The sequence below is a fragment of the Engraulis encrasicolus genome, chromosome 11, assembly GCF_034702125.1.
Source record: "Engraulis encrasicolus isolate BLACKSEA-1 chromosome 11, IST_EnEncr_1.0, whole genome shotgun sequence".
Taxonomy (NCBI): domain Eukaryota; kingdom Metazoa; phylum Chordata; class Actinopteri; order Clupeiformes; family Engraulidae; genus Engraulis; species Engraulis encrasicolus.
The window spans coordinates 32030696-32043802 of NC_085867.1; the positions used below are offsets into that span (position 1 = coordinate 32030696).

General features: G+C 46.7%; 1 protein-coding gene across 1 annotated transcript in view; it reads left to right on the forward strand.

Moving 5' to 3' along the window:
* The window catches only part of LOC134457727 (chondroitin sulfate proteoglycan 4), a 31629-nt gene that overhangs the window by 8558 nt on the left and 9964 nt on the right, over nucleotides 1-13107 (forward strand). The window contains exons 2-8 of the mRNA XM_063209704.1: nucleotides 2916-2953; nucleotides 3349-3609; nucleotides 5403-6624; nucleotides 7175-9543; nucleotides 10090-10482; nucleotides 11097-11177; nucleotides 12128-12304. Of these exons, the coding sequence (XP_063065774.1) occupies nucleotides 2916-2953; nucleotides 3349-3609; nucleotides 5403-6624; nucleotides 7175-9543; nucleotides 10090-10482; nucleotides 11097-11177; nucleotides 12128-12304 (4541 nt within the window). The remainder of the gene's footprint in view (nucleotides 1-2915; nucleotides 2954-3348; nucleotides 3610-5402; nucleotides 6625-7174; nucleotides 9544-10089; nucleotides 10483-11096; nucleotides 11178-12127; nucleotides 12305-13107) is intronic.

Genomic DNA, 13107 nt, shown 5'->3' on the forward strand with positions numbered 1-13107 from the left:
TGCAGGGGGATGCCTTAACTTGTTTCCATCGTTGCAAATAGGAAAGGAAGAGTCTCAAGTAGGCAACGTTTTGTCGCCTGTTGTAGGCCTATGCAGTACATACTCATTTACTGAACTTTTCTACCAGATTCTGCAACACTGTTATTACAGATAGTCTGACCACGTGCGTCTTGTTGTGTTTCTGTATGCAACAATTGCTTTGTGGCCTTCTTTTTTAAATTACAGACCATTTAATATGTATTAATATATATATATATTAATATATATATTTTAATAGTGCCCTTAGCCTATATGCCTGTCCCGGATGGTCTCATCTGTAGGCCTTCAGTAGGCTATGCCACTATAGTCTATTTGTAAGCAGTGGAATCCTATTAATAATAATCCCATCATTAAGACAGCATAGTGTCACACTGAGGAGGAGAGAGTTTAAGTTTAGACTGCATACTGTATTTGTCAGTAGGCCTACTGTAGCTGCACTCACAGTTGGTTTGAATATCATGTGTGCATTATGGGCCATAATTTAGATAATAAAGCCCATAATAAAGAGACATAATTTATGGCACGCATGCAAATTGTGCAAATATGTACAATAATGTATACGTACATGTAAGTTGTGGAAGTTATGCTGATTCTGAACATGCTTTCCTTTGTAAGGTTGCCAGGTCAGCCATGATTCCCCATGAATATTTATTACATTACATTACATTGCACTTAGCTGGCGCTTTCATTTTATTCAAAGCGACTTACAGTTATTATTTTTTCAGGACATTGGTTACAGTCCCTGGAGCAGGTTAGGTGCCTTGCTCAAGGGCACTTCAGCCATGGATGGAGATGTAGGGAGAGGTCAGGGGGGATTCGAACCTGCAACCCCTTGAAAGACCAACTCTCTAACCACTAGGCCATGGCTGCCCCTCATTTATAACAAAAGTACAGTATCGATTTTGCCCTTGGGCATTTGCCCTTGGGCCCAGGGCTCTCCCGTATTTGTGGTGGGGGCCCTAATATGTCCTTGGCAAGCCCTATGGGGGTGAAGGTAGAGATGGCGTCCGTGCTCGGTGCGTAATTCCAAACCAAAAATTGCAGAGAAGCCAAAACAAAAAGTGGGATGCAAACGTTTCGGGTCTACCCCATCATCAGTTTTGTTTTGGCTTCTCTTTATTTTTAGCTTTTAATACAGTTTCACTGAACAGCATCAAGCTCCTGTTTGCAACTCCTTTTTCTTCACACAAGCCCTATGGGGGGCCATGTGTGCAATTGTTCCGCCACTGCACACACCTACTGCTCTAGACACAGAGCAGTGTCTCTGACCTATACCAACTGACCCACTGTCCCCAAAAAGGGCTTCAGTGCATTAACAGTCATTAATTGAATTCAGATAAACCATTAAGAGTTGTAGTGGGACATCACGGTTCTAAACCCAAAACCTGACACTACAGCCTGAGGCCACTGGGCCAGCTGTGTCCGCATGATTGGCCAAGAGCTGATTAGACTTTCATCATTAGTACTCTTCACAAAGATAGAGAGGATACTGTCCTCTAAAACACACACTGTATAAAACCGATTTGTTGACCTCACAGCTGAGTTGTTGTACATGAAATTCCACCGGAAAATAGGCAAAAGATGGAGTGGTCCTGAATGACTAGTGTACATAAAACCACAGTCCAATACAACGTTTTCATGCACAGCCTGTATTAAGCTTGGTAGCCTCTTACTGCAGATGGGGTCACCGGTGACCCTCTTCAGTATTTGCTGAAAATACTCAACTATATTATAACAACATTGCTATGACAGTACTGAGAGCTGTAAATAACAGATTAAGACATAGACACAATTTTGGCGACCTTAAGTTTATAACATAGGCGCTGCGCTAAGGGGTTAATACCAAAATGGTAAGGTCCATGTCCTAATCTGTTGCTGGAGACACTCTGCAGCATCATAGCGATGTTGTTATGATGTGGTTAAACTTTGTAAACAAACCAGATTGCCAGCGATCCCATCTATATGAAAGGGGATTGAATGACGAGATGAAAGATGAAAAATTGTCACCCTCACTACTCAGATGATATGTGTGGTTTTGATTGGACAAGTCAGATTGCTTATAGTCCTCTGATATGTTGCACTATATGAGTATAAATAACTTGATCCTAATGATTACAGATTAGAGTTGACGGGTTTGATGGATACTTGCCCAACACATCATGATTAAAAAAAAACTTTTTGTGGCTGCACACTGGTGCTTCTGTTTCTGTGCTTTGGGAACATAGACCACTTGAGGCGGATGTGCGTGCTAGCATACACTCGAGAACAGTTTACTCCCAGGCATTTGTGGCGTTCAGTGGAGCGGGGAGAGACAGATAGGGCTTTCAGAGATGGATTGATGTGGGTTCAGTGCTACTGATGGTAACCAGATAGAACACAGGGTTTTCAGAATAGGCCTGGCCAACATTACGTTTCACAGCAGGCCAACTTGCCCTGATTTAGGTTGCTTGCATCTTTCCACTCTTGCGCTGACTATACAATGGAAATTAACTTCATACAACATCCTTTGTCGTTGGATAAATCACTTGTTTCTTGCCAATGGAAAGGTACATAAAATATCATCACTACATACTGCATCTTAGGGTAATAAAGCAATGTCAAACACACTTGGAATAGCACTTTGTCTTTGCATGACAGAATACAACAGCCCAATAGGATACCTGTAACTTTTTGTACAAACTGTATATGTTGATCTGTTTCCTTCCACATAGTATTATGATGATGACTATGTTTTCCTAATAACAGTAGAACTTTATTTTTCTTATTTACTTCATTACTGATTCCCATTAAAACACATCCATTTTTTGTAGGTTTCTGGAAATGCTCTTCATTCATGAGATACATTGTATACGGTGTACTGTTCTCCTGTTCCACAGCCTCCTTCTATGGAGAAAGCTATGTGCAGCTGAGGACGGTGGCGTCTTCTGAGAGGGCTTCCTTGTATACCTGCATATCTGTTACCTGTTATATAATAATAGCTGTATTTGTATAGCACTATATCATACAAGGCATGCAGCTCAGAGTGCTTAACAAATGGGAAAAACATCAATGTTAAAGATGGAGTTAAAAAGAGAAGTAGAAAGGAGAGACAGAAACAAGAGAGAATAGCAAGAAGACAAAAGAAGAAGACATAGATAGAGATTGTAGAGGCATAAGGTCCATATAGGTTGGGCCCAGGATTCTTAGAGGCACAAGGTCCACAGTGGTCCGTTTTTCCCTTGATTCATGGTTTATAGGGGGAAAAGCTCAATGAGCTACTTTGCACTGTTCTCCTGTTCCGCGGCCCGTTCTATGTGGGTGTCTATGCAGCTGAGGACGGTGGAGTCTTCTGAGAGGACTTCCTTGTATACCTGCATACTGTATCTGTTGCTTATATCCTATTGTATTTTGTTCTCCTCTTCCACAGCCTCGTTCTATGGGGATGGCTACGTGCAGCTGAGGACGGTGGAGTCGTCTGAGAGGACCTCCCTGCACGTGCGTTTCCGCACCTCCTACAGCAGCGGGGTACTCTTCCTGGCGGCCGGGGAGACAGACTACTGCCTGGTGGAACTCCAGTCTGGACGCGTCCAGGTGAGGACTGTATAGGTGATGTAGCGAAGAGTAATAGAGTTGCCCCGCTGGAACTCAAGCCTGAATGTTCTGGGGCAGTGTTTCCCAACCTTTTTTGTCTTGTGTACCCCCAAGCCTTTTCGTTGTGCCATGAGTACCCCCTAAGTCAAGTTCTATATCCCTTTCTCCATCCCAGTGTAACTAAGCTCCATATATTTGTTAAAATTACATTTTTCCAAGTATCCCCTGCAGTGTGCTCGCGTACCCCTAGTGGTACACGTACCCCTGGTTGGGAAACACTGTTCTGGGGTACCAAACTGGGGCTCTGACCGCTACACCAAAGAGCCAGGCTCGTTGGCGTGACAGTCAGAGCGCACCCACAATCCTCATGACCATTTATCAATTTAGCTGGGAGACCAGTTTGTAGAGCATTGTAATAGTCCAGTCTGAAGGTTATGAAAGCATGAATGAGGGTTTCAGCAGAGGTAGCGGTAAGTGACGGGTGGAGTTTGGAGATGGTTTAAGAGGGTTTTCCTGGAGGCAGATTTTCCTGAGATGGCCTATTTGGGTACCCCTGATCTGAGAGTCAAGCACTGAGTCTTGTACAGTACATGACATATGAATGTTGATGCATTCTTTCGTGTGTTTTTTTATCACATAATCTCAAGGTATGTAGTTTTATTAGCATTCTTTATATCAAGATGAGGGTTTTTTGTGGGTAGTTTGACATGCCAAAATCAATTACTACCAGCACACACACTCCGACTCCGAGGCCATAATTATTAACAAGGGAGGGGGGCCCTAAGGCAAGCCAGATGTAGGGGAGCTTTTGTTCGCTTTCAGAGCGAACAAGTCCATTCATGATTTTTGTCTGAGAGAGGTAGATCTATGGGGCTTTAACACTTCACGCCAGTAGTACCCATAAATTATGTGCCATCGCAGCTGCAGATCAGTAAAGCTAGCCAAGCACATTCCTCTCCTTCCTAAATGTTGGTTGACTACATGGTGATAGCATGTTGGGAACACTGCAATAACTCTAATAGCTAAAACACTATGATAGCAGTACATCAGATGACTGGGTACATACGTCCATACAGTACATACAGTACCTGTGATTTTTGTGTCTGTCCCTGCCCAAATAAACGGTTAAGTCAATCATAATAATCATAATCATTGTTTTATTGTTTATATTACAGTTACCTTACAACGGTTTATTTGAATTTTGCAAATTTTGCCTTAGATTATTCTCAGTGGCCAGTGTAAGTCCACTTTTGACTCCATATAACTATACAGTAGATATATTGTCACAATAACATCTCCTTCTAATGCATTAATACATGCATACTGAAGAGAGGGAGATCATCCCCAGGTGCCTGTATAGCAGAGGTCAAGACACAGGGCAGGACGGGACTCTGTACAACAATGAAACAATAGACATCTCGAATGAAAACAATGGAAAAAAGATCCCAAGGCCAGGCTCTCAGTTTATTGAAAACTATACAAAGTACACAGACTCTTTATTATAGGGCTAGTACATCACAGAAAACCACCATCAATACCCAGTCTAGGCCATTTGTAGTGCATTAGTCTAATGCTACATTTTTTTTGGATTTCTTTGGACAGTTTTAATCAACGGACTGCCTGAACCGGGGATCCTTATCCTTCGTTTTTGTTGAACTTTTTCCTTCCAAGAGGACCAGTTGATTTCAAGGGATATTAGTAGCAACACTGTAGCAACTCTTATTTTGATGATGCTCTCTATTTGCAAAGAGCGAATGTAATTTTTTGTATCCTCTCTCTCATGCCCACCACAGGTGACACTGGATCTGGGCTCCGGCGTGCGCAGCCTCCGCTCGGAGAAAGGCGTGCAGCTGGACGACCTGGTGTGGCACACCATGGAGCTGGAACAGGACCGCCACAACGTCCAGCTGACCGTGGACAAGTACTCCCAGACCAGCCTGAGGATGCCGGGCCCAGACCTGGAGCTCAGCGTCCAGGAGGGCCTGTTCGTGGGTGGGCTCGGGGACCTGCGGAAGTCCTACCTGCCGGCCGATGGGACAGCTGCTATATCGTTATCGTCGTCGTCATCGTCGTCATCCTACACAGGTTTCAGGGGCTGCCTGGACGAGGTGCTGTTCAACGAGCACAACCTGCTCTCCTCCCTCAGGCCGTACTCAGGCTACAAGCGGGTTCACGAGGTGTCGTTCGGGTGCAGCTCCGAGTTCTCGGCCAGCGCGGACGAGCCTGTGCACTTCTTCAGCTCGAGGGCGTTCCTGGCCCTGCCGATGTGGGATGTTCCCCAGGAGGGGATATTCGAGTGCGAACTCCACCAGTCAGCCCAGGATGGAATCGTTCTGTACAGCTCCGCTAACGACGGCTACTACGTCGCCATGGAGCTGACGGGCGGCCACGTTGTGGCCACGGTCGGCTCTGCAACCGCAAAGACGGAACTCCGCTGCCCGTTGCCAGAGGACGGGAGCGAGGGCGAGTGGAATCTGGTCAGGATGCATCTGTCCGCCGTGAGCGTCCACTTGGTCGTCGGGGGAGACATACAGAACGCGAGCCTTGGCTTGCGTACCAACGCACTCCAACTCAGCGGGCCTCTTTTCGTAGGCGGGGTCGACTCTAGGACCCGCGTCGAGGCCAAGCAGAACGAACTGGCGTCCCTGGTGGGGAAGCAAACGGGAGGAGGCGGGTCCATCAGGGGATGCATGAGGAACATCCGAGTCAACGCCCAAAAGACAGGCTTGCCGAGCGCACTGGTGACCAAGGACATCTCCGACGGCTGTGAGATAGACACGTCTCCTTTTGACTTCTTCACCACACCCAATCCGAACACCGACCAGGACGTCTTCCAGGTCAAACCCCCTAGAGTGGAGTGCAAGAGGGGCGAAAGCTACCTGGCTCTGGAGGACCTGGTGGTGCCTGAGGGGGGCAGGGCACCCTTAGGCCCCCGGCACGTCAGGATGACCCTTGACCTGCAGAGCTTTGGGCTCGATCGGCACCAGATCATGATCCGCATCGAGGAGCAGCCAGGTAATAGGGTGTGTGAGTGAGTGTCTGTCTGTCTGTCTGTGTGTGTGTGTGTGTGTGTGTGTGTGTGTGTGTGTGTGTGTGTGTGTGTGTGTGTGTGTGTGTGTGTGTGTGTGTGTGTGTGTGTGTGTGTGTGTGTGTGTGTGTGTATTACTATTTATTATCTTGCAGCACTATGTTTTTACATGTATTACTGTATTTATTATGGTACCCATTTCAGAAAAAGGATTATGTGCAATAATTTATCTTTGTGGTATGTACAGCAGCCGAGGAAAAGGGCTGTGTGCAATGTCCATAATAGGTAACACTTAATTAGCAACCCGCACTTGAATACAAGGTAATAGCTATGCTTTAATATGTATTGTGGACATTAATTTGAAAGTGTTACTCTGTTTGCAATATGAATTGTTGCTCTGCTCTGCTCTGCTCTTCTCTGCTCTTCTCTCATCTCCTCTTCTCTTCTCTTCTCTTCTCTTCTCTTCTCTTCTCTTCTCTTCTCTTCTCTTCTCTTCTCTTCTCTTCTCTTCTCTTCTCTTCCCTTCTCTTCTCTTAGTTCACGGGCAGCTGAGGCTGGACGTCGGCCCAGACCAAGAGGACAACACCTTCAGCCTGCTGGACCTCTGGCGCGGCCGCGTCATGTACGTGCACGGCGGCTCCGAAGACCCGGCGGACTTCTTCACCTTCTCCGTGTTCGGCAACAGCAAGCGGCAGCAGCTGCCGGCCTGCATGAGGGGCAACAACAAGCTCCACCGCCTCAACGTCAGCGTGGCGGCCAGCAACGACGCTCCCGAGATCAGCCTGCCCGAGGGCAACCTCCTGACGGTGCTGGAGGAGTCCAAGCGCCAGCTCACCACCGACACGCTCCGAGTCAGCGACCCAGACTCCACAGACCTGATGGTGTCGCTGCTGGGCACCGTAAACACGGACGCCGGCTACCTGGAGATAGACACCGAGCCCGGCCAGGCCATCAGGAACTTCTCCTACTTGCACCTGGAGCAAGGGAGGGTGTACTACGTCCACGCGGGGGTCAAGAACTCCCGAATCGCCTTGAGGGTGAGCGACGGGGAGAAGGTGAGCAACACGGTGGTGCTGAGGGTCACGGCGGTCCGGCTGGAGTACCGGGTGGTCAACAACACGGGCGTGGAGGTGACGCAGGGCGGGTGGGCCGTCCTGGGCTCCAAGCACCTGGCCGTGCAGGTCAACGTGGCCCAGCAGGTGGGGGAGGTGCGCTATGATGTTGTAGAGCCGCCGCAGTACGGCGAGCTGCAGAGGCTCTTCTCCAACGGCGAGTGGAAACACACCTGGATATTCACGCAGAAGCTGCTGGAGAAGGAGAGGATACGGTACCTCAGCACGCATCCGGGATCCCACCCGGGGAACGTGACGGACAGCTTCCGGTTCAGGGTCAGTATCGGGTCCATGACCACAGAGGAGATGCTGTTCTCCATCGTGGTGCAGGGGATCCACTACAAGGTCATGAAGAGCAAAATGCAGGTGAATGCAGAACGCCGGGTGGCTATCACTTCTCAGGACTTACGGGCTGTTTCCAAAGGCATGAAAATCCCTGATAGTGAACTGTACTTTTTAGTGCTGTCGCTGCCAAAGAAAGGACACCTGATCCTTGACAAAAAGGTGCTAGGGATCAATGGCACTTTTAGCCAGAAAAACATTTCGGACGAGAAATTGGTATATGAGATGTTGGATGAGCCACTGGCTGACATGAGGGACTCATTCACCTTTTTGGTGTTTTCCAAATATTCCTATTCAGCGAATCACGACTTCAGGTTTCTTATCAAAGCATCGACACAGAGCATTGTGTTGACAAACTTTGGGCTAAATTTAATTGAGGGGGACAGCAAAGTCATTACCAGAGATGACTTGTTTTCTGAGACAAACACCAACAGTGAAGTGGTATATAAGGTCACCAACAGTCCCAAATATGGGAAGTTAGCGACAATCAATCTTTCCGACTCGGCTACCAATAACGAAAACATTTCACTGTTCTCGAACCAGGACATTCTTAATGGTCGCCTCATGTATGTCCATGACGGCAGCGAAACAACTTATGATGAATTCAGTTTCATTGCTTCTGTGATTTCAAGTGATGCTGTTGATGATGACGATGATGAGGACAACGTTGTGAAAGGTATCTTCAAAATTTCCATCCAGCTGGATAACGATGAAAAACCTGTACGCGTTGTCGATAAAGTCTTCCACGTGGCAAAAAACGGCCAGAGACTGATAACGCTGGAGGATTTGTGCTATAACGACGCCGATTCAGACTTCGACAGCGGACAGCTGATCTACACCAGACGGAGCATCTCCTTAGGCGAAATCGTCTTGGCGAACGACACGACGCAGAAGCTGTACCAGTTCCGCCAGAAGGACATGGAGGAGAAGAGGATCCTGTTCGTCCACAACGGGCCAAGCTACGGCCGGTTTGTCCTGTTCGTGTCGGACGGAAGGCACTACGTGTCCACCATCTTGGAGGTCATCGCCCAGGACCCGTATATCAAAGTGGCCACGAACACAGGCCTGTTGGTCCGCAAGGGAAGCGAGGTGGTGCTGTCCTTGGCTAACTTCAGCGTCAGCAGCAACCTCGACATCCGGGACGACCAAGAAGTAACCTTTGACCTCTTCCTTCCTCCGAAGCACGGACGTCTCACATGCCAAGGAGCGAGGACTAAGGCGTTTACCCTGCAAGACATCAAGGCAGGGGACGTGGTGTATGAGCACAACGATGGCTCGAATCCTCTAGACGTGTTCAATTTCACAGTGCGGGCCAAAGGCCTGCAGCTTGATGCCAGTGTTGTTGTGAAAGTGTTCCTCGAGAGCCACCAGCAGCCTCCGACAATCCTCCGCAATAACCCCATACTGGTGGAGGCCAAGAAGCCTGTGAAGATCACCAGGAAGGATCTGGAGGTGGGTTGTGTATGTCGGTTCCTTGTTTAAAAATAAACAGTGCGGTATACAGTTAAGTACATCCTTACTGTAGTGCAGTAAATCCTTACTATACTTTGGTTCATTTATTCATTGATTCATACATACCGTACAGTGCTCACTTACTTATCATTGATGTTGTAACTCATGCCAAAAAAAGTTATGTCATTGAATGCATTGTGATCTAGAACAAATGTGCCAATTTAATATAATAGTAATATATACAGTATATAATGTAATATAATTACAGATGTACAAAAAGTATTACTGTGTATTTGTTTGTCACATGAAACGAGAAACTGGGTAGAGACATACTGTACAAGGACATTGTTGGGTGCTGTGACGCAGCGTGCCAACACACTGTACCATATACAGGGAACTTCTCCCATAGGGATCCAGGGTAATTTCCCAGTCTTTCTCTCTCGTCTCCATATTCACTGTGCAGTCTGAATGAAGGCTAAAAACCCTCAAGACGTACAATGATATTGTCACATACAGTAGATACAGTATTTGTGCCATTGTCCGCAGGTGGCCCACAAAGACAACGCGCCCACCGAGATTGTGTTCCGAGTGAAGAAGCCCCCCTCCAACGGCTTCCTGCGCAGGTCGGTGGGGCAGGACGAGCCCTACCAGGGCACCCAGGAGAGGCCCATACGCAGCTTCACCCAGGAGGACGTCAATGACCAACTCGTCCAGTACGTCCACGTGGGCTCAGACCAGGCTGCCGACACCTTCCTGGTGGACATCAGCAACAGCCTCACGGTGATCAGTGATGTCATAATCACCATGGAGGTGATTCCGCAGCACATTCCGTTGCAGGTTGTCCCAGTGACCTTGTCGGAGGGGGCTTCCAGGGCACTGACCAAGGATATCATACAGGTCACCAGCGCCCAGTTTAAAGGACTCAACTTCCTCTACCAGGTATGGCCTTTTCTTTTTAGGTTTTTTACACTTTTGTACTTTTAATTGCATGCTATTTGTAAACTTACATTATAATCAGGGCCGGCCCAAGCCTTTATGGGGCCCTAAGCAAAATTTCTTCCGGGGCCCCCCATACCACCACCTACTCAGCATCAGATGCTTCATAAGCTTCATTTACATGCACGAGTGAGGGTTGCGAACTAAGGACATTGGTAGACTGTCTGTAGATCGTGTACACATCATCTACTCCACTTTTTGGAGAAAAGAAAGCCATTTAGGGATTTTACAATTAAAAGGGTTACATGAATAATGCCGTTGGTTCCTGTTTCTATTGTGGCAGTAAGGGGTGCATGAAAAAGAAATATAGGACTAGGGAAATGGTGTAGATTTGGCTCCTACATGGACCTTTGCTGCTGATGGGGGGCCCCTGGTGATGTGGGGGCCCTAAGGCATCGCATAGTTGGCTTATGCCTTGGGCCGGCCCTGATTATAATTTATCTGTGTAGAATAATGTCCCCCCCTATTTGGTGTAAAGCACTTTGAATTGCTCTAGCTACGAACATGTGCTATATAAATAAGAGTGCCTTTCCTTCCCTTGCTTTGCCTTGTACCAGGTGACTGAGTATCCGAACAACGGACAGATTGAGAACTGGAGGTTCCCAGGGGTGGCTATCCCAACCTTCACCAGAGTACAGGTCAGCTTACTCTCTTTCTCTTTAAATCTATTTTATGATATGAGAAGGTTTAACCCCTTAAGACACGGCATTATAAATTAGCTGTTACCAGAATGGCAATGACCAAGTCGTAATGTATTACTAAAAGCCCCGTCCACTGTCATAGTAGTGTAGTACTATAGTAGTTAGCTTTCAATGTCTATTACAGCGTGCCACAGGAGGTACGGCGTGCATTAAGGGGCTACGGAATAAGCAGAACTCACATTTGTATTTGCAGAATATATGACCTGTGCTGAACTACAAAGGCAAAGTGCAGTAACTACGTCAACATTGAAACTGAGAAAAAAAGCCTTCAAATCCATGATACTAGGTGGAAGTAGATTGTAGTTCCATGGCCCTGCCGTGGCCTAATGGTAGGGCACTCATCTGCTATATGGCCAACCCGGGTTCGATTCCCGGCCGGCGTCATTTGCCGACCCCTCCCCATCTCTCTCCCAATTGGCTTCCTGTCCACCACTCATACTGTCCTGTCATCAATAAAGGCAAAAAAGAAGTAGATTGTAGTTCCTACAAATTTGACATAACAATATCTCTAAAACGAGACACATTTGGACCATAAGGCCTTGTCACAAGGTAAAGGATGTGAATTGAAGACCATTTTTAATGTAAAATAATTTTTGACAGAATGTGTAGTTACTGCTTATTGCCTTTGTACAGTAGTGTATATCTGTAGCCTCTTAGTGCAGATGGGGTCGCCGCAGGCCTACTCACTATTTGCTGAAAATACTCAACTACACCATAACGACATTGCTATGACATTACGGAGAGCCTTTGGTAACAGATTAAGACATTGCAATTATAATTTTGGTGACATTTTTATTGACATTTTGGTAATAACATAGACTGTGCAAGGACGTCTATAAGTGCTAAGGGGTTAATAAACTCTGCACTGGCTGCATGTCCGTCCACAGGCGGAGCACGGCTTCATCCAGTACGTGCACGATGGCAGTGAGTCCCTGGTGGACAGCTTCACGCTGGTGGCCAATGATACGGTCCTCAGGAGGCACAGCCTGCCCTGCGTGGTGCACGTTAATATCACCCCCATTAATGACGAGGTCCCAACTGTCACCGTCAACAACATCCTGAAGGTGAGTCACTCACCACCACGAGGTGTCAAGATGAGCTCTCTGGTTATGAACTGAGTTGAAGAATTCAGATATTGTTTTGTAAATTTTATTTCACTAGAATCATATTAATTTTCAACTGTGGTTGCAAGAAAATGACATTAAAATGACATTGATCTCAATGATATATGCCTTCATGGTATTGTATAACTAACATTAAATTCCCACAACATGAAACATACGAACATGTGTGCCTGACAACTTGTGTTGTGAAATTACTGGGAAAATTCACCTTTTGACCACCAGGGGGCATGTGGGGTAAATTGAGATCACTCACTCCCATGTCACTGATGTCTTATCTCTGACACTAAACAGAGCTGCTTCTTGGTTATTTGAGAAATGTGTAAACTTGGTGCTGAATTTATTTTGATCTCATAACACCTTGTAATGATTGTGGGAATCTCTCTCTTTCTCTCTCTCTCTCTCTCTCTCTCTCTCTCTCTCTCTCTCTCTCTCTCTCTCTCTCTCTCTCTCTCTCTCTCTCTCTCTCTCTCTCTCTCTCTCTCTCATGGTTTCCCTTTATCTGTCTCGTTCTTTCCTTCCTTCTGAATCTCTGTTTATGTCTCTCTCTTGATGTCTTTCATTTGTCCAGTCTCCCTCATTCCCTCTCCGTCTCTCTGTAATTTGCTGTGTAATTGGCCCTCTTTGCTAGGTGTGGGATGGGTACTACTGGGTATAGGGGTCATCATAATGATTAGTATGGATGTCATCAGGGCTCTTAATTAACTTTTTAACTATCACCAGCCAATATGGCTAGAAAACTGTTT